We start from the raw sequence: 20,313 nt of genomic DNA, 5'->3' as shown, positions 1-20,313 counted from the left end.
GTTTCCCGGTGCGTAAGGACAACCCTCCCCTTCCTTCTCCCCGGGGAAAGGGGGCTGCAGGGTCTCCTTCCCCCTTCCCCGGGGCAGAGGCCCTTGCAGGCAGCGCCCGCGCCGTGCTTCCCTCTGCCTCCAACCTGGAGGGGAAAGCGCTTTTGTTGGAAAAACTGACATTCACTCCAGGAGAAAAAAACGGGGGGGCTGCCCTGCTCCCCCCGAGTTCAGGTGGGGACAGGGGCAGGGCTGCCGTAATGGCCAAACGTAAAGCTTGTTAACTAAATCCTGCAGTGAAATATTCCTTGGAACAGGGAGTGAGGCAGGAGGAGGAGGAAACGGGCAGAGAGGGAGAGAGGAGGCAGCCCTAGCGCCGGGCACCCCCACAACAGCCCCTTACACGCACCCCCAGACCGTCCCCCCTCCCCACCAGCGCGTTTCCAGCCAGCACCCCCTCCCGTCCCACGGCGAGCGCCCGGCCATCCTGCTCCGGTGCGGGAGGGCAGCGCTTTGCGACTGCAGAGCGTGCACAGTCCTCCGCCCGCCCCCCCGTGCCTGCCCAGGACCCCCTCCCCGCCCCCCCGGCACCCCCAGGACTCTGTTGTGGACCACTGCCTTAAAACACGCTGGCCAGCGTGGAGGAAGAGTGGGACCGTGGCCGGATTGGGGCACGCGGAGCCCAGGCAGCGCTTGCCCCGACCAGCCCCCAGGCCCAATTTGCGCCAGAGATTGCAAATAAAGTGGGGGGGGGGGGCAGAAATTTTACAGAGTAAATGCAAGATTTTAAGTGGTGCTGAGCACCCGGCAATCCCACCGAAATCCACGGAGAAGGCGTTGGTGCCCCAGCCCCTGCTTCAGGAGAAAGTAGAGGAGAGGGGGAAAGAAGGAACTGCGAGAGGTCGGTTTTCCTGAGCTGCAGCGCAGCCGCCTCCCTTCGCCCCCCCAGCGCTCCCTCCCTCCCCACTGCCCGGAGCGACGGCAGGGACAGCGGGGGGGACACGCTGCCCCGCCGGAGGGGGACGGGGAGGGCTCCCCCGGGCCGTGGCTGTAGACTCCAGTACTCTGTAACCTATTGTCTATGTAAGAACGATGAATGTTAACACGGTAAATTATTATTACAATTAAAAAAAAAAAAAGACGACAAAAAATGGCTCGGCGTCTGCAACCTCTTCATTGCTCGGAGGGGAACGGAGGTGGCCGGGAATTGTCTGTGGGAGCTGCTGGGAGCGTCGGCCCCGGAGGAGGAGGTGCTGGAAGCTCCGCGGGAAGAGGGAGAGCAGCCACCAGCGTCCCGGCAGCTCACGCGCTGCAAAGGCAGCCAGCGGGGCCGCGGGCTCAGAAAGGAGGCGCAGCACCAAATCACTGCATAATATACACACTTTATTTATGAATTTGTATGTATACAGACTTTCTATACACACCATTACCTATATAATAAAAATGTACATGTGTATACATGGTCGTATAAATATAGAACTGTAGAAATCTTAGAACCGATCCTGTCTATTCACAGCAACTCCTCGGGGGGGACCGCTTTGTTCGAGTAGCCGTCATTTGAGACTTGGGCAAAAGGGACAAGTGTCATTTGTGTTGGTTTGTGCCCAGAATTTGATGCACTGGAAGAGAGAGAATTAGTCAAGAGCCACCGGCACGACTCGGGGGCGCCGTGAACACCGCGCGGCGCTACTTCTCCAGGAGAGCGCTCGTTTTTAAGGGACGGTTTCTTTTGCTCCTGAAAGACGGCCTCCATCAGAAGGTCGCCACGCGGAGGGAGCCCTCTTCCACCCAGCAGGATCACCAACGCGTGGCTTTCCGTTTCCTCGGCACTTGCTGGAGGCCCCAGCGGGATTTTGGGATGAGGGGGTTGCCCACACAGGCAACTGCGGGACGAGAAAGGCTCCTCCTCTTCCCAAGAGCTCCTGAGCAGGGCCACACCGTGCCCAGACACCTGGGCGAGGGGGGCACCTCCATCGCCCTGTATTCGCTAGATCCTCCCAGAGCGTCCTGCTCCGAGAAGGCAAAAGGCCAGGATCTAACGCTCCTAGCAACGAGGACAGCCTCGGAGGAGGGAATAAGGACAGCCTGTTCCTAAAGCCACCACCGAACGGCCACTCAGGGTGGCCCAGCAAGGAAAGGGAGGAGGACGGGATGAAGAGAAGTTGTTTATTGATCATACCCTTCTCCTGGCAAGATCTCCACGCGACAGGGACTCGCTACCCGTGCCCAGGGCCCACGGGAGGGAATCGGCGCTAGGAACCGTTACGAGGAACCCAAGAGCACACTCACCTCCTTGTGCAGCACGTGCGAGCAGGCCATGGGGTGAAGGTCACCGGGCTGCACCAGCTTCTGGCACATCAGACACAGCTTACAGGCAGCCGGGCTCTGGGACGAGCAGCGAGGGAACAGAACGGAGACAGGGACAAGTCAGACACCCCAGCTCAGACCACGTATTCCACATTCCAGCTGCTTGTCTGGCCACCAGGGCCACAGTTTGCCCAATTCCTCCCTCTGCCCACGGCCATCCCACAACGTTAGAGCCTCCGACACCTCTCTTGCGGCCGTTCCCCTCTCCCTCGATGCAGAGCGTGAAGGACCCGTGTCCCTCACCCTCTCCTTCTACTTCACCAGCCCGAGTAGCTGCGTGGGGAGAGAGGTCCCAGCTTCCCTGGCTCATCCTTTCGGCCACTTCTCCCGAGGGCTCCCTCCCTCTGCTTTCCCTGGGGATGGCCAAGTGCTCCGGGGAAGCCAAAAAAGCCCTTACGTGTGACGCTGTCCCAGGGTAAGCCACCTGGGCCGGGGGCAGGAACATGGGCGTGCTGATCTGAGGCAGCGGAGCAGAGAACATGGGGGCTCTGATCCGGCCGAGAGGCTGCAGCGAGGCAAAGGAGGCACGTCAGGAAAGCTCGGAAGGGAAGGACAGCCGCGTTGCCCCCCGTCACCCTCGGGGAGAACCGCTCCCGCTGTCAGCACAAAGGGGAACCCAGGGGAAAGGCCTGACCCACAGTTCGAGCTCTGTGCGGCAGGGAACCAGGGAGCAGACGCAGCTCCTCACGGCTTCCCAGGCTCCCCTTCCCTGCAGCCCCCCCCTGAGGAGCCTGGTGGCCCCCCGCTAGCCCCCCGCCGCTCTCCCACCTGAGCCCCGGCCGCTGCCCGCTCCTGCTGCTCCGCCAGCTTGGCCGCCACCAGCTGGTTCAGCTCCTCCATGGTGAGACCCGCCATGGTCCTCCGAGCAGTCTTGATCTGCTGCAGTATGTTGGTGAGCTGGGCCCTGCAGGGACAGCAGCCTGCTGAGAGCCCCCCAGCCACCGCCGGCGAGCCAAGTGGCCCCCACGGACCCGGAACCTCCCTCAAAGGCCCTGCAACGCCGCTCCTGACGAGCCAGCCACCCCAGCCCCGGGGCAAGCCCGTATCACAGCAAAGGAGCGTGTGTTCTCAGCCATCTACCGTCTAAAATGAGGTGAATCGTGTGCAGAGGGAGCTTCTGTCCCCAAAAAGCTGGGGAAAGAGCGGGGAAACCCCAGCTGGAGCGAGAGACAGCGCCCACCATGGAGGCTGGTGGACTCGCCTGAGGTGGTGCCGCCTTTAGGGTGCTCCTGGCTGTGCTCAGCTACCGCTGCTGTCCTGAGGCAAAGCTCCAAAGGTTTCTCATTCCCAGTGCCGTGGCAAACCCCCCAGAGAGCACCCAGACTTTGCCCCTCACCTTCAGGCTTCCCTCGCTCCCTCTAGACCCCCGCAAGCAGCAAGAGGAGCTCCACTTCCCCCCCTGCCCACGTCCCACACGAAGCCTTCGCTCTCAGGGAAGGCCCAGGCGAGACACTTACTTGTTGCACTGTGGAAACCGAGCCAACAACTTCTCCAGCAGCTTTTCCAGCTTATCGGCCGGCTGCAGCCTGTGGAACTCTGGAGTGACGTTAACTCCTCCCAGGCCTGGCGGAGGAGGGATGGAGGCAGCGGGACTCAGGTGAGGGCTGTGCGTGCCCATCAGCGATGCCACCACCGGGCTGTTTCTCCCTTGGGAAGCGGGCAGCGGCGGGGAAGGCTGGTTGGGCCTGGAGATGGCGGGGTTGAGGAGAGGAAAGGAGAGAGCCCGAGGGTCAGCGCTTGGCATGACCATGGGGACGGGAACAGGTCCGATGGGAAAGGGGAGCCTGGGCGTAAGGGATGGGTTGGGCTGGAATGCCGTCAGCATGAAATCTGTCTGAGAAAGAAAAACAGGGGGAGAAGAAAAGGCTGGTTAGAATAAGCCCATCCGAAAGCAGAGCCGAGTGCCTTCCTCCCCAGCCAGCCGGGAGGTGGCCTGAACCTCAGGCAAGGGACAGAGACCCTTCCCCTCCCCTCCAGGGACAGCGGGGGAGCCCAGACAGACGGGACAAGCACAGGGCTCCAGAAGACACAATCCCATGCAGCCTCCTCCAACGCAGACGGCACAGGCAGTGCCAGTTACGGGCCAGCGGGCAGGCTGTGCCCAGGGCCTCGCAGCAGCCTCCCGGCAGCGACAGCTCGTCTCTCTGAGGCTGGAGAGGCACTCACTTCCGAGGGCGGAGGCGGCAGCGTCGGGGTTGGGATCTGTGGGAGGCTGCTCAGCTTCGTTCCATTTCTCACCATCTGAATGTGGTCGTTGAACTGATCCTAGCAGAGAGCAGAGCAAACAAGCATTTATCCAAGCCTCGGCCTGAGGAAAGTTTTGCCCAGAAGAGGCAGATTTCCCTGCCTGGGCAGAGCAGTCTCAGCCCTGCAATGGTTGCAAGCCCTAAAGCGGACACAGTTTAGTTCCACAGGAGTCCAGAGAATGAAAAAGGACCCAGAGGGAGAAGCAGAGTAACTGCCCCTGCGATTAAGCCAACGGGCTGCTTTCACACCCACAAGCGTGAGCCCGAAGGGGCAGGCAGATCATCTCTGCAGCGGCTCGTAAAGGCAGACCCCCTGTGCCACGCTCTGGGGCACACGGATTGTGTGGGTCTCGGGCCTTTCCCAAAGCAGGTTGAAACAGAGCACACAAAGTAACGTCAATGCGAAGAACTGCTCGTTGTTAGGCTGGGAGCCACCCAGCAAGAACTTACCCGGACACTCTCCTTGGTCATTCGTATCCTGTTGAGCCTCATCTCCCACTCCTGCTTTGGCCTCATGGTCTCCAGCGTGGGCGGTGCAGACCTGCAAGCACAACTAAACTTTCCCACTTGCGACCGTGCCCTCGCTCCAGCAAAGTGGGAGCAACCGACACCCCACACCCTTCCGCCTTCCCGCCTCGGGCTCCCCTCCTGCGGCCGGGCGGGAAAGGGCCTCACACCCAGGCGAGGAACAAGAGGAGAGCACGCGGTGCTACGAGAGCGAGGACTGGTCTGGTGGAGATGGACACGGCCACCAGTCGACGCCGTGCCTAAAACACTTGGTCTGGAGCACGGCACGTGTTCGGCAGATGGGCAGTAACAGGGAATAAGCACAGCCCCACAAACCCGTGCTTTGCAATGTTACTGAGTCACGTTATTTTAATAAGAAAGCCACAGGAAACCTTCAACTGTTTCAGTCAAACCTCCGGTGTAAGCAGAGGGAGGGGAAACGGGCACGTAGGGACACTGGAGTTACCCCAGTCACCCCCATTGCTGAGACGCCGCGGACTTACTTGAGGTAGGTGAGGTGTAGCTCTGCTTCCTTTTCTGCTTCTTCTAGCTTCAACACCAGCAGCTCCTTTCGGCTCTCCAGGGACAGGATCTAGCAGAGAGAGGCCCCGCATGAAGAGCAGGTTTTAGACTCCCTTGGGTCGTGCTGCCAGACACACTAAGCACCAAGGGCACCGGGGCACCGCTCCCGACTAACCGTTACCGCCCTGACGCTTTACCCCTTCTCTTGTCCCACAAAGAGGGGGACTCGGCCTCATCCTCAACTGCTAATTTCACATATTCGCTCGTTAACAACCTGGAATCTCAAAAAGACCCTCTTCAACAACTGCTTTGCAGGTGTCACCCACTAACCTCCGCCTTCCAGGCCCGTTCCGTCTCCTCCAGGATGTTCCTGTTGATTTCATTGTGCTGGTTCTTCAGTTTATCCAGCTCCATCTCCCACAACTGCCTGCAGACACAAACGCAACCAGCCTGCTCAGGCTCAGGCACAGCACGGAACAGGAGAGACGTAAACTCCCACAGAACCCATCGATCCCGGTAGCTCCGGATGGGGTGGAACCGTGGAAGATCGAGAGCTTCCAGCCCGTGGCACCAGCTGCAGTTCCCAGGGCTGTGTGAGTCACCGTCCCCAGAGCGAGCTGTTCCAGAGCACACAACCAACCGGTGTGCAAACACGCCGGGCAAGAGGAGGAGAGGGGAATTCCTCTCGGGAAAAATCCCATCCAGCTAAAGGGAAGGGTGCACAGGGCTGAACCGGGAAGCATCCCGAGGCTGCACACAGAACTCAGCCCTTCTGATCCTGGAGAAGTGTAAATCCGGCCCTTTCCGCCTGTGTTACGTGAGGTCTATGCCTGGAATGGAACTGGAGCTTCTCTGCCCGGCTGTAAAACACCCAAGCGTGCCTGAGGTTAGAGCAGTCGGGCAGCTGTGGGGAACGGATGGAGAAACAGCCCGGAATTTGCCCTAATTTTGGGAAGTGGAAATGGAATCAGAGGTAGCAGTTACAAGCCGAGTCAATCCCTGAGCATAAACTCTAATCATATGGGATCTTTATGTCCCAAGGATCTAGGAGCCTGCTTGTGACCGGGATCAAAGGGGATTTAATCGGGAGAGCGGGGCAGCAGCCTGCCGGAAGGAGATAAAACCTTTAGAGCGCGTAACCGGACAGCAGCGTCAGAGCGCTCTCTCCAGCCTGCCCCACCAGGAGCATCACACTCACTCCAGGGCCAAACCGCTGGAAGGAAACGAGCCTCCGGCGGCGCTAATCCAGTGAGAGATAAGAGCCTTACTTTTCATCGGACTGCTCAGCGATCAGAGAAGCAATCTTGTTCTCCTTCTCCTCCTGCTCCTTCAGCAACCTGCGCGAGGGAGAAGGGACAGATGGAGCCAGCTGCTGCCCAAGGTGTGGTTGCCCAGGCACCAACGCCGCCGGTCCCAGGTTTAAACAACGTTATCGGCCCAACGGAGCACCACGCTGAGGACTGCGCCATTCCATAAACCTCTGAAAGCAGTCGCTAACGTCCTCCAGAGCAAGGATTCTGCTGTATCAGGACACCGCACAAAGACCGTGGCGCAGAACCAGCTGCGGTGCCACCCCGACAGCACGGGCTTTGTACTGTTCACTCGGGGGGAAAGGGGCTGCTTGGAACCACTGCTAAAGGAGCTTCATCCAAAAACATCACCGAGCCCGCAGAATAAAAAAAAAAACAACTAAAAGAAAAACCCCTACACCCAAAACCCAGACCTCTGCGACATGAGAGAACGGCAAATTCACCATCCAAAGGAACCGACAGATCTTCACAAACAATTCAAGTTTTGCTTGTGTTAGACGCCCCCACACACCTCTAATCCAGGGGGATTCTCTGCGCAGAGCCAAGCAAACAGCAAAGCCTGACAGCAGCAGGCAGCCTTTCACACCACACGGTGCAGGCCACGGTCAAGCAGCATCCCAAAAAAGGGGATTTGGAGGAGAGCAACTCGGAAAGGCCAACGAACCCCCACCCTTAGCGCTGCAACGCAGCGGTCCTGCCTCCTGCGAAAGGCTCTGGACGCTGACAGACGGCAGGACACAGCGCTGAGCGCCACGTTCTCTTTGTCCACCCCCCCTCACAGGCAAAGCAACAACTCGCCACCCCAGAATTCAAACACCCCATTTTCCACCCTGGTACCTTCTGCCTTTCTCACAGAGCTTCTCGATTTCTGCCTTCAGGTCCTGCTCTTTCTGCAAGAATTCTTTCTTTTCTTTCTCCATCTTCTTCTTCGTCTCTTCTCGCTTGATCGTAACATCCTGGATTGCTTTCAGGATCTCCTAGAGTCAAACAAGCATCACGCAATTAAGGAGCGAAACTCCCAAGTAAGGGTTTTGGTTTTGAATCTGTTATTATTTCAGATTAATTGAAGAGACATTATGAGATTACACGCATCACCAAAATCTTTCTTCCCAGTAGATCCAGACAAGATCTGTAGCGGCTGTTATAAGGAAACCCGGGAGACAGACAGACGATCTAAACCACAGGTTCTCCTGCCTCTTTAGAGGGATTTTAAGGGGCAGCGAGTTCTGCTGTGTTTTAGATCTATCGATGGGACACTGACAGTTCCTTTTCTCTTAAGGTGAGCTGCCACGGAGCCAGCTGGGAATCACTCATTTAACCTAGCGATCCTTGAGAAACAGCCACAGAGACCTAAATAATCACACGGAGCTAATTCTCCTCGCTTCACACCAGTTCTCCTTTGGAGCAAGCGCTGTGCTGGCTGAAGAGACGTTGCAAGCCCACGGGCAGGAGCAGAGGCACGCGCAGGACGCCGTGTTAGGAATTAGTTCTGAGCTCCTCAGCGCCCCGACTGGGGCAGGGGCCAGTCCTCAGCGCTGTAAAACAGCGTCGTTCCCAAGGGACACTGCCACGTGGTGTGGCGCTGCCACATCTCACAGCCTGCTCCGCTCCGCACGAGGCCAAAGCAGCCCACCCCCATCGCGTAAGGGGCTGTGCTAACCGGCAGGTGAAACGGAAAAAGGACTTTGCCAAATACCTGGTGGTTCTTCATCTCTTCTTCCCTCCGCTGCTGGAGCTGCTTAAGCTGTACCTGCAGCTGATTCTCCACTTGCCTCTGTTTGTCCAACACCTCCTGGTAACGCTCCTTCAACAAAGCCCTCTCGGACATCATTTTGTCCTGCAGGGGAGAGTGGAAATTTAGGGAGAACCTTCCCCTTCCCTCACGCCGAAGCCAGCGGGGACAGGGGCAGGGAAGCTCAGCAGTGCAGAAGAGCCCTCTGTCAAGAACCAGAGTTAAACAGCTTCCGCTGTCAGAGATCAAGCTCTCCTGATCAGAAAAGACGAAGGGCGGCACTGCCTGCAGCTAGCACTACCCCTCCTTAAGCTTAAGAAACCCCAAGGTTCGTATTTAAATAAGAAAAAACACCCCGTGGGAAGCGCAGAGCTCCAGCTCCTCTGCCCAGCAGGAGCAGTCTGGGAACGTGAGCGGCAGAGCCCGCACCCAAATCGCAGGGCTTCGATACCCACCAAGTTCTTCTCGATATCCTGATCGGTGTTCGCGTCCGTATCGGCCGTCTTGAAGTCAGTCTGCCAAGGGAGACGGACCGCTGTCAGACCCCCCTCCCCCGCAGCTTCGCCGGGACTGGCCCTGGAGAAACACCAGCGGCGGCAGCACCCGCCCCCGCCCTCCCCAAGCCGGCTGGATTCCCAAACTTTCTTTTTAGGAACCCTCACCCCACAAACCCCAGCAGCCTCCTCCCTCCCGCAGCCGCGCTCCCCCCGGAGCGGAGGCTGTTCCAGGCTCCGGCAGCAGCTCGGCGCAGCCCCCGCCGCCGCCCGGCGGGCACCCACCTGCACCGCGATGTTCTGCGAGGGCCTGGCGGGGGCCGCCTCCGGGTCGGGCTCCTCCGCCTCCCCGCCGCTCTGCCCCCCGGACTCCAGGCCGGCGGGCCCGGGCTCCCCCTCGCCGCCGGGCAGCGCCGGGGCCTGGCCGGGGGCGGCCGCCCGCTCCGCCTCTCCGCCGGGGCCGGCCGGCGCCGCCTCGCCGGGGCTCTCCGGGGCGGCGAGGGCGCTCCCGCTGCGCGAAACAAACAGGGCTCGATCGCTCGCCGCGGCTGCGCCCGCCCCGGCCCCGCTCCCGGCCCAGGCCCCGGATCCTCGGGCCTACCTACCTGCCGGGCGGCGCGGCGGGGCCGGGCTCGCTGAGGCGCGGCGGGGCCGGGGCGGCGGCGGGGCCGTCGGCCTGCGCCTGCTCCAGCGCCATGGGGGCGGGCGGGCGGGCTGCGGGGCTGGGCCCGGGCCCGGGCCCGGCGGGGCGCGGCGCGGAGCGGCCCGGAGCGGAGCGGAGCGGCACGGCCCGCGCCCCCGCCGCCCCGCCCCTTCCGGCGGCGGCGCAGAGCGGCGCCCCCGCCCCGAGAGCGCCGCCTGGCGGACGGGAGGCCGCGGCGCCGCCGCCGGGGGCGGATATGACGCAGCTGTCAGCGGCCGCGGGTAGCCGGAAGCGACCGGGGGTAGCCGGAAGCGGCGGCGGCCCATGCCCGGTGAGGGGGCGGCGGGGCCGGGGCCGGGGCCGGGGCCGGGGCTGAGGGGTCGGGACAGGCTGCCGGGGTGGCCGGCAGCCCCGAGGGGCCCTGCCCGCCCCTTCGCCCGGGGGTCACCGGTTGTCGCTGCCTCACCGCCCCTCGGGGGTCCGGTGAACCCAAGCGGGGGCTGAAGGCCCAGCCCAGGGTGCCCGGCCGCCCCCCGGGAGGTGGGGGGGAGCGGCGGCAGGCCTGCCCCGCGGCGCTGCCCGGCGGCGCTGCCCGGCGGCGCCTGGCTTGCCCCGGGCGTCCCTGAGCTTTGGCCACTGGGAGTCGGGTTCTGGCTAGTGCCGGGGCGTGCCCGTGTTCGCCAGCCCCCCCGCCTGCCCGGTGGAGCGGAGGGCGCTGGGTCCGCCCCGGGTCGCAGCGGGGCTCCAGCGCGTGCAGGCGCTCTCTGGGGGAGCCAGTCCCTTGAGTCTAAGGGCAGCCACGGGCAGTTAAAGCCCTTCTTTTAGGGAGCGATATCTGGACCTCCATGTCCAACGTGGGCTGTAGCTGGTGAGTTGTTTCAGGGGCTTGGGGACTACCCCTGGGGTAGTCGCTACCGGCAAACTGCTGGGGGGTGTCGAGCCCTGGGCAGTGCCGGGCCGTGGGAAACGGAGCGGAATCTCGGGAGGTGCTTTCCTCCCCCGGCCGGTGCCGTGGAATGGGGGTTGAAGCGGGGCTGGGTCGTGGTTTCCACCCATGCCGGGTGAAAGCAGGTTCCTCCGGCCACGGAGCAGGTGAGGAAAGCATTCGGTGGGGCTTGCTCCAAAGAAGGAACCGGCTCCTGGCTGCGGGCGTCTCACAAAACATGGCCTTTCTGGTGACGTTGTCTTCTGTGCCATGATAAGAGAAGGAAGTGGCCCCTCTTCCGCCAGTCAGCAGCGATGTGCCCTGGCAGGCAGGGCGGGCAGGGAGGATCGATCCCTGCCCGGTGCTGTGCTGCCAGGAAGGAGCCGCCTTGGCTGGGGTTTCCTTGGATAGAGCTCTCTGCTGTGCTGGGGGGGCTTGGTAGCAAGCCCAGGTGTGCCGGCGTTGTTCCTTAGGACCTCCAGGTGAGGCCGTGGCCACCCTGTTCCGGGTCAGAAGAGCGTGGTTCTCACCGGTTTGATTTTCTGCTGCTTGCAGCCCGCCTGTCTGATGCCGCATTGGAAGCGGAGGGCGCCGCTATGGAGCACGGGGATGGAGGCCAGGCTCTGTATCCACACGTGCCTTTGGCTGGGCGCTGCCTGGCTGCCCCTGGCGTTGTCCGACGGACTGGCCTGCGGTGGGGAGCGCGCTGCCGGCACTGAGGCCCGGCACGGCAAGCTGACCTGGGCTGTCAGCTTGGAGGCGCCCGAGGAGGAGCTGGAGCAGCGGGCGGAGGAGCTGGCCCGGACTGCGGGGCTGGTGAACATGGGCCGCGTTGGGGAGCTCAAGGGCCATTACCTCTTCACCTACCAGTCTGACGGCCGCGCGGCGAGTGAACCCGAAGCAATAAGGAGGTCGGTGGACACTTTGTTTGCACAGCACGACAGCGTGCGGTGGCACTCGGAACAGAAGCTTCTGAAACGCTCCAAGCGCAGCCTGCACTTTAACGATCCCAAGTACCCCCAGCAGTGGCATCTGGTGAGTGGTTTTTCCAGCTCCTCTTGTGCTCAGGCTGTTTGTGTGGCCACAAGCGAGCTGTCATGTGGTGGGCAGGACGGTCACTTTCTGTCCTTGCGGCAAGGAGGAAGCACACAGAGAGCTTGCCACCATAATGGGAGGAGCTGGCTACCGCAACTGGCCACAACTGGCCACACAGCAGTGGCGCTGGGGTGGGCAGAGGGGTTTGGGCTGGGCCACGCTGTACGGTTAAGCAGGCTGGAGCATGGTGTCGGCCCTGCAGCACTGGGCACTCCGCTTCGTGGCTCGAGCAGCCGTTGCTGTCTGTCCACGTCAAACAGATCTCTGTCCTGTGACTCCCTGCGCTCCCGGCCCTGGTCCTGCCCGAAAGGTCTGGCGGCTCCTTCCCTCCCAGCTGACCCGCTCCTCCGCTTTTCCTCTCCCCTTGCTCTCCTTCCCGCTGCTTAGAACAACCGCAAGAGCCCCGGGAAGGACATTAACGTCACGGGCGTCTGGGAGCAGAACGTGACAGGCCGCGGTGTGACGGTGGTGGTGGTGGACGACGGCGTGGAGCACACCATCAAAGATATTCAGCCAAACTACGTGAGTGCCGGCTCCGCGGCGTGAGCCTGCGAGTGAGTGCTCAGCTGCCGGCAGATCCTCACCCGGGCTCGGCCAGGGTGGGAAGTGCCAATGGCAAACCTTTCCCTGGGAGATCTCGCGCCCAAGCTGCGGGGTTACCAGCCTCGGCGCTACCTGTGGGAGGCAGCCGCTCGGACGCAAGAGCTGGCCTCCCTCTGCCCCCCAGCAGCTGCAGAGGCTGCCTCTGCCGGTCCCTTTCTCGCAGCAGCAGATAGCAGTGTTGAGCCGCAGCCCTGTGTGGAAGCAGCCTCTAAGCTCCCGTGACTTCCAGGCTGTGTTTCAGCCCGCGGAGCGTGCTCTTAAGCCCTGCTTTTCCCAAAGAGAGGAGAGCAGAGCCCTGCGTCCTGAGGGTGGGTCTGTTTTCAGAGCCCAGAAGGCAGCTATGACTTGAATTCCAACGATCCCGACCCTATGCCTCACCCCGACGAGGAAAACGGCAACCACCACGGGACCCGCTGCGCCGGGGAGATCGCTGCCGTGCCAAACAACAGCTTCTGCACAGTGGGAGTTGCCTACGGGAGCCGCATCGCAGGTACGTGCGTGCCGCGGCACCCCAACGTGCTGTGCTCATGCCTGGCTTGTCTCATCTCAATTCCGTGGGGCCGGGGCACGGCTCGGGGGGGGGGTGGCTTGGCCACAGCGGCTCTGAGTCACCCGGTGCCTTGCCCAGGCTGGTTGGGCTGTCAGAGGGAGGAACCGGAATCTGCCTGAGCTCCTCTCCAGAGGAGCAGGCGGGAGAGGTGTGTGCTGGGGCAGCTTTTCCAGAGTATTCCCAGCGCCCCACCTGCGTGGTCACAGATGTTTCAGCAGATACGCATCCGTATCGCACAGCTGAAGCCAGGGAAACGTGTGACAACGTGCCCGCTCTGGTGCAGTGCTGCAGGCTCTAACTGCAGGCAGTGGGGAAGCAAAAGTTTGCCAATCCCCCATGTTCCTCTGGCCCTTGGTCTCGGCTCTCCATCCCTGGGGACAGACAGGGCGCGGAGGTGCAGCGACGCATTTCTCCTCTGCAAAGCCAGGGAACATGCTGCTGTGGCCCGAGCTCTCCCCGGAGCTCTTGCGCCCCTTCAGAGGGAGGTGAGATCTCTGTGCTGGGCAGGATGCGTCCCTGGCAGAGCGGAGGACGGTGCTGCTGTGCCACAGCCTAGGACATGATTCTCTGCTTACTCGGCAGATGGTGCCATGTTCCCTGGCTGTGACATGGGGCTGGGGAGCGGGAGGGCCCTGGGGGCCCAGGAGCTCCTCCAAGGGCACTGCAGGTGGCTCTGCCTGTCCCTACGTCTCCCTGTTGGGGCGCTCCCTGAGCAGACACCCTGATGGCATTAGAGATAGGGTTTAGTGATGGTTTTTATCAGAGTTAGGTTGATGGTTGGACTAGATGATCTTAAAGGTCCCTTCCAACCTAGACAATTCTGTGATTCTATGGTGACACAGCATGGTCCCCAGGCAGACGCTGCGAGCAAAGCCTGACTGACAGAAGGAAAGATGAGCTCATAGTTTAACCACAGCGTGGGGAATCGGGAGGGTTTATCCTGAGTTGCTCAGGCGGGACCTGGCATTTCTCTGGGCTTCAGCTTCCCAAAGCTGTGCCTGGCCTTGCAGGGGGAGCACAGCGGGGCAGCCCCGAGTGCTGGGGGGGGAACAGGGGCATTGCCCTGGCAGCGTGGAAGTGCTGGAGCCAGCACGGTGTCAGCCGGGATGAGGGGAGCCAGCATATCCCTCTCTGGGCTGCTCCGCTCCTCCACGGGGGAGGCTCAGATCCGACAAGGAAAAGCCGCGTGTGCGGTGTCAGGCAGGAGCTGCGATGGGTGGGCGGTTGCGCTGTTTATAAATAGGCTTAATTGAGATGACTGACACCCTTTGCCAGCCTAAACTGTGATGCAAAACGGTAATTATTAATTGTTTGGGTCACTGAAAGCTCAGCATTCAGCCTTCACTGGCTTTGTTGGAGCAGTGGCCTTGCCCTGCTGGGCTGAGCACAGCAGCTGGGGGCTCCTGCATCCCTGGAGCCCTTCCCTTTGCAGGCCAGCGTGTCGTCCTTCCCAAAGCCCTGCCTGGCTTTTTGGCCACTTGGGAGGGGAAGCGATTGCTCCAGGCAGGGACTAGCCCTGAAAAGCAGTGGGATAACTGAAGGTGGGACGTGAGGAAGCCCCCGGGGAGCGGTGCTCTGGGTAGGGGGGCTCAGGGGCACACGGAGGTGAGCCCAGTTGGTGTGCAGTTTTGCTGTCCCTGTCCCAGTTTGGATCTGGCAGTGGGACTGGAGGACTCGCTTGGCAGAAAAGCCAAGCAGAGGGAGATCCGGTTCCATCGGGCTGGGAGAATCAGGGTCCCTGGTGTGAACCTGCCGAGGGATTTGTTTGCATTGTTTATACAGCTTCCTTTGATCCACTTTGGTCACGTCCCTTGTCCTCTGTCCTGCAGGCATCCGGGTGCTGGACGGGCCCCTCACCGATAGCATGGAGGCCATCGCCTTCAACAAGCACTATCAGATCAATGACATCTACAGCTGCAGGTGAGCCCCGAGGGGACCCTCAGCCAGGCCACACCAACACCCAGCGAAGCCCCGTGGGCCCCGCTCTGCCTGGGGACGCGGTCACAGCTCGTGGCCGAATGCTGGCACCAGTTCCTCTCCTCCTGTGGCTCCAGCTAGCCCTGAGGCACCGAAATCACTACTGCTTTTGTGGGTCCTGTGAGCGTGCCTGGCAGGCGGCAAGGTAGTGAGTCTGTCCCGCTGAGGGGCCACCCTGCCTGTCCCCCTGAGCTTGGGGACCCGCCTGTAGCCAGCAGTCAGGCTGTCTCTGGGACTCCGGGTGAACCTTGAGGGGGTCTGCAGCTGGGCGCGTGAGGTGGGGCTCTCTGTTACCGGCGTTAAGAGTAAAATCAGTATTTCTGTTACTGGAGAGCTGGGCCAGGCTGTGCGCAGCACTGAGCTCTGCCCCGGCACCTCCCACGGGCCGGCTGAGCCGGAGGGGCCAGCGTGCCCCCCGCTGTGGTCAGGGAGCCCCAGCTGAGCTGCGTGGCAGGGACTGGAATGTGTGAGAAGCTAGTTGTTAAATAAAAATCAAACGTTTTGTCCACTGGAATCTGACCCAGGGGTACAGTGCAAACATGACAGTCGTATCCCAGCAGCCAGGGGCCGACCTGACCGATGGGAAAGTACGGCGCCCTCCGATCCCAGTCCTGGTGCTGGGAGTAACTGGTGGCTGCTTGTAGCTCGCTAAGGGGAGGAAGAGTTGCCGTCTGCGACTCCTGGGGCTGTCCCTTCATGGTGTCTGTCGTTGCAGCTGGGGTCCAGATGACGATGGGAAGACCGTGGATGGCCCCCATCAACTGGGAAAGGTAAAAAACAATCCCAGCAGCACGGGCCACCCCTGGGCTAGCTCTCTGGTGCCTTGTGGCTTCTTGCCTGCCTGGACAGGCGAGGAGGGATGGTGCTGTGGCGCAGCGCACATTTGTTTGCTTCTGTGGCTGCCAGCGGAGGTGTTGCATGTTACCGTGCAGTGGGGAGAGGTGACGTTGCTGCGGGAGGGCAGCGTCCAGGCACTATTAGACGAGCTTTTCAAGAAGAGGCTGGTTCCAGCAGGAAAAACGCTCTTTCGCAATCTGTGGTGTTATTCTGACAACTTTTATGACCCAAGGGACGCTTTCCGCCCAGGAGACCGAGCATTCCTAGTGCTGGGGGTGGTTCTCCAGGCAGGGAGCGTGCCTTAAATGTTAGGAGTGAATAAGGGGCTGCGGCGACGGCTGCATTTGCTCTCGGCAGGGACATGGTGGTGGAAAAGCGGGAGCTGAATGGCTCTGGGCTGTAAAAGCATTCTCACGGCACCCAGGTGCTTGGCTGCTGCTGCCCAAGTGCCGCAACGAGGGGTCACTGAGGGGGGCCCCCAAACTGGCGCTGCGTTGCTCGTGGGACGTGGTTCTGCTTCGTTTCTCTTTTGCCTGGCAGCCTTTTGCTGTACTTTTCTAACCGCAAGATAGCAGTTGCTGTGCTGCTCGCAGCAACGCTGGCAGCTGAGCTATCGGTTCACGGTGACAAACGGTTTCCAGTTCTGCAAGTTAATTTATTCTCTTCCTGCGCGCGGCAGAGACAGCCGTAACAAGCTCTGGGACACAGAGCACCAGCAAAGCAGAGCGTCCGGGGGGCTTTCTAGCCAATGCGGTACGGGCCTTCTGCTGCAGGGAGGGCCGAGGAGGAGGGCTGGGTTCCAGCTTTCTTGCTTGTCCATCAGACAGACACCCTTTATCTAGGCAAGAACGATGTCTGTGCAAGGAGTGGGCCTGGAGATGCGCTTCCCAAGCAGGGCTGGTGTGGTTGTGTTTCTCAGTGGGGGCTGGAGCCTTGCAGAAGGGCAGCGGCCACATGTGGGTCGTCTCTGTCGGCACGAAAGCCTTGATGCTGCAGAAAAGGCAGCTCCAAAGCGAGCCCTGCTGAAGCTGGGAGGCTTCTGTGTTTCCTCTGGGGTTCAGATCCTGGGCGCTCCTTGTGCTGTGATTGCCTGGAAGGGTGCTTTTCCTTTTTCTCTTTTTATTTCTAACACAGAATCCACTTACAATCGTAGCGAGCTATGGAACGGCCGTTCCCCAGCCCAGACGTTGGCCGCGTCGCTGCCTTTGTAACACGCTCACTCTGGTGTTCCAGCGGCTGCTCAGGGCTGTAACAGACACAGCGCCCTGACTCTGGCAGCCGGGTGAAATGTGGCCCGGAGGGGCTGTGACTGGCCCCGCTGTCACCCCGAGAACTTGGCAGGGCCGGCTGTTGAAATCTCAGAGTGGACGGGCAGGGGAAGGGACCCCCTGGCTACGTGCCCTGACCAGGACGGCTCCTTCTCCACAGGCCGCCCTGCAGCACGGCGTGATAGCGGGTCGCAGAGGCTTCGGCAGCATTTTTGTCGTGGCCAGCGGCAACGGAGGGCAACACAACGACAACTGCAACTACGACGGGTACGCCAACTCCATCTACACTGTCACCATAGGTGAGAGCGTGTGTCTTCTCTCTTATTCCTTCCCAGCGTGGAAAAAGGAGATCGTCCCAAAAGCTGCCCAGCTGGAAGCTGGCTGGAGAGTGGGAATCTGTGTCTGTCCTCTAGGAATGAATGTGGCAGTGTCTAGAGGTGCTGGCCTTCAGCCCTCAAGTTTTGTTTTTGAGCTTCAGAGCAAGAGGAGGCCAAAGAAATTCCTGCCTGCGTTCAGGCCTCCATCGCTGGGGCTGTGACAGACACTGCCATGGTGAGGGAGTGACCTGAAATCCAGCATTCCCATCGCGTGTGTTAGAAAAGAAACATCTAATCCATTTTCTTGAGGGGAGAAGCTACAGGAAGGGTAGAAGATCTGTGTAACATTTAAGCATTTGTTATGGCTGCTTTTTGTAGATCTGAAAAATCGTGAAAAATACAGGCTTGGGTCTGTTTTTCCTGCCCAGCTGCCAGCCTGTGAGAGAGCACAGCAGGACAGGTCCTCGGGGGCTCGGCGCCTTGGGATTTCAGCTTCATGTAGCGCCTTTCCCTTTTCCCCAGGTGCAGTGGACGAGACGGGCTCCATGCCCTTCTACGCCGAGGAATGTGCCTCCATGTTAGCGGTGACCTTCAGCGGCGGGGACAAGATGATGAGGAGCATTGTGAGTACCACGCCAGGCACGTGGCTTCCTCCCCTGGCTCTGCTGGCCACACCTGGAACAGTCCAGTGCGGAGAAGGGACGAAGCTCTGTCCCTTCCGAGTGCCACGTGTCTGCCGTAGGCTGGTAGTTGGGTTCCTTTTTGAGGCAGGGGAGGAACGTGCTTTTTATCTAAGACCTGCATAAATAGTGCTCTGAGAGGGAGGTTCCTATTTCTAGTTGTTCCCGTGTCATCGCTGTCTGTCAGCCTGTAACTCCGAAGGGAGCACGGAGGGCTGGGAGCAGCATTGGGCTCTTTAAAGTCCTTGGCCCCAGCTCCCTCTCTCTTCTGGCACATGTGCCTTTCCCAGCTGAATTTTTCAGAATATTTTTATCGGCTTTTCCTCTTTTTTTTTTTTTTTTTTTTGCCAAAAAATGACTTCTTGTCAACAAAATGTCCTTTTTGCCCGAGCCAAGCGGCTAGGCCTGTTTTCACCAGCCCCAGGCCTGACCCGGCGTGTCCCTCCCTTGGTGCTGGTGCACTCGGGGAGCTCTCAGGCTGACCAGCCCCTGCGGCTGGAACCTCTTCCTGTCCTAGGGGGGCTGCAGAGCCCAAGCCACCCCGGGGCACCTTGGGGTAAACGTCCCTGGGCCCCAGGCCTGATTTTTTGGGGTTGGGCAGGCATCGGGAGGATCTCCTGTCAGGACGGGCAGTTCCCAAAGCCTCTCTCCAGGCAAAGCCGATGAGGCAGCGAGGTCCCAGCGGCAGACTGGCCCCAGCAGTGTGTGCTCGGGGGCTCGGGGGGGGCCTGAGGAAGGAGGGATGGTGCCTCAGATGCTCCTGCGAGCAGGAACATGTGGCTGTGGCTCTGTGCTTGCCAGCGAGGAGCCGAATCCAGGCTTGTCAAACAGGCTTCCCTGCGTGCTGGGGAAACTGGGGAAACGGGAAGAGCCTGGGCTCCTCAGCCACCTGGTTGGGACTCGGCAAAGCTCCTCTCGCAGTCCCGGGCCAGGGCGGGAATCCCTGATAACTACAGCTAATCTGCCTGGAGCAATGGCTGGGCTCACGTGGCAGGGAAAGCAAAACCCGGAATGGAGCTAGTTTTTTCCTTTCAGAAATAACTTCAGTTGTCCCAAGCTGGTTTGAAAACTCCTGATGGTTGGGAAAAAGGAAACAGCAGCCAAACGTGGGCTCTGCTGCACCTTCCTTGGGAGTCACAGAGCTTTGGGTTTCTGTCCAGCTTCCCCCAAGCCTGCTGCTGGTGGGAGCACTTTGAAGGTCTCAAACGCCCCCTTCATTTTGAATTTTGGCATTACGGGATGCTGATGCAGGAGCTGGTATTCCGTTTGGGAGACAGGACGAGATGCCACACGTAGCCTAGGCACGTCCCGTCCCAGAGAGCCATCCTGTTCCTTTGCGATCGCTCCCTTCAGCATACCCGTGCCACGTTAAAACTTTCACACTCCTTTTTCTGGAGGATAATCTTCTAAATGCCCTTTAGCCACGCTTCAGTGATGTCAGAGTTAACTTCTCAGCAGCAATCTGCTGGTTTTGGGTTTGGGTTTTTTTTTTTCTTTTACCAGACTATAAACTTTGTGTGGTTTCCTTAATGGGAAGAATTTAATACGGCTTCTGGCAGTAGCTGCGTCTCCTACTGCAAGTTTGTGCTGCTCAGGGTGATCTTTGGAGGACGTTGCAGCGTCCCAGCACCAGCTGAAGCTGTGAACGGCTGGCAGAACGTTACGGAGTCAAGCATAGAAGGCAACGAGACCTATGGCTTCTGGCGTTCGGGCTGTGTCCCCCATGGGACACAGGGGGACGGACACGTTTGGTTTGCACTGGGGTGGGCATAATTTGGGAGGCCTCCCGGTGCCTCTTTGGAGGCTCTGTGTGCTCTGCAAAGTCCTGTGTCATCATCCCTCTGCAGATGGGGAAGGTCCCAAACCCTAGCTGCCTTGAGTTCCCCCTGAAGTTGCTTAGTTCAGACCCCAGTTCCTGGGCTTTTTGCAGGACCCAGTCCAGCCCCTGTAGCCCAGCTGGCTACGAGCAGGGGCAAGGGGAGCAGTGCCTGCCTGGGACCCTGCTGTGCCGTGGCTGTTTCTCCCGTGGGCCAGAGCACCCCGTCCGTGGTTCAGAGCGGTGTAAAGCTGCTGTTCCTTATCCTCAGCTAAACTCTGTACAAACAGGGGCAGCAAAGGCGCTTTCCTGCCCTTGCCCTGGGCTGCCCGAGCTGCTCTGCACAGCCCCACACTGGACTGTTTGCATCCCAGCTCCCAGCACGGGGTCGTACCTCGACTGGGGAGCTGTGCTTTTGTCTTTTCCACCTTGTACT

General features: G+C 60.4%; 2 protein-coding genes across 2 annotated transcripts in view; one reads left to right on the top strand and one right to left on the bottom strand.

Annotated features, from left to right (window-relative positions):
• Positions 1-1,351: 1,351 nt before the first annotated feature.
• Positions 1,352-9,863, bottom strand: RNF214 (ring finger protein 214). Its single transcript, XM_074162398.1, has 15 exons — positions 9,772-9,863; positions 9,452-9,677; positions 9,128-9,187; positions 8,637-8,777; positions 7,778-7,917; positions 6,899-6,967; positions 5,961-6,057; positions 5,612-5,700; positions 5,052-5,154; positions 4,522-4,620; positions 3,813-4,189; positions 3,124-3,259; positions 2,753-2,860; positions 2,278-2,373; positions 1,352-1,607 (listed from the first exon to the last, which is right to left on the bottom strand). The coding sequence occupies exons 1-15, from the start codon at positions 9,861-9,863 to the stop codon at positions 1,542-1,544; spliced, it is 1,899 nt and encodes a 632-aa protein (XP_074018499.1). The 3' UTR covers positions 1,352-1,541.
• Positions 9,864-11,301: 1,438 nt separating this feature from the next.
• The window catches only part of PCSK7 (proprotein convertase subtilisin/kexin type 7), a 16,318-nt gene continuing 7,306 nt past the window's right edge, over positions 11,302-20,313 (top strand). Inside the window, exons 1-7 of the mRNA XM_074162408.1 lie at positions 11,302-11,769; positions 12,217-12,351; positions 12,757-12,922; positions 14,812-14,902; positions 15,675-15,729; positions 17,225-17,363; positions 17,904-18,004. Of these exons, the coding sequence (XP_074018509.1) occupies positions 11,302-11,769; positions 12,217-12,351; positions 12,757-12,922; positions 14,812-14,902; positions 15,675-15,729; positions 17,225-17,363; positions 17,904-18,004 (1,155 nt within the window). The remainder of the gene's footprint in view (positions 11,770-12,216; positions 12,352-12,756; positions 12,923-14,811; positions 14,903-15,674; positions 15,730-17,224; positions 17,364-17,903; positions 18,005-20,313) is intronic.

Source organism: Numenius arquata, chromosome 22, assembly GCF_964106895.1.
Source record: "Numenius arquata chromosome 22, bNumArq3.hap1.1, whole genome shotgun sequence".
In the NCBI taxonomy this organism is placed as follows: Eukaryota; Metazoa; Chordata; class Aves; order Charadriiformes; family Scolopacidae; genus Numenius; species Numenius arquata.
The sequence above is the reverse complement of the archived record's forward strand: the minus strand, read 5'-3'. Positions and strand labels throughout refer to the sequence as shown.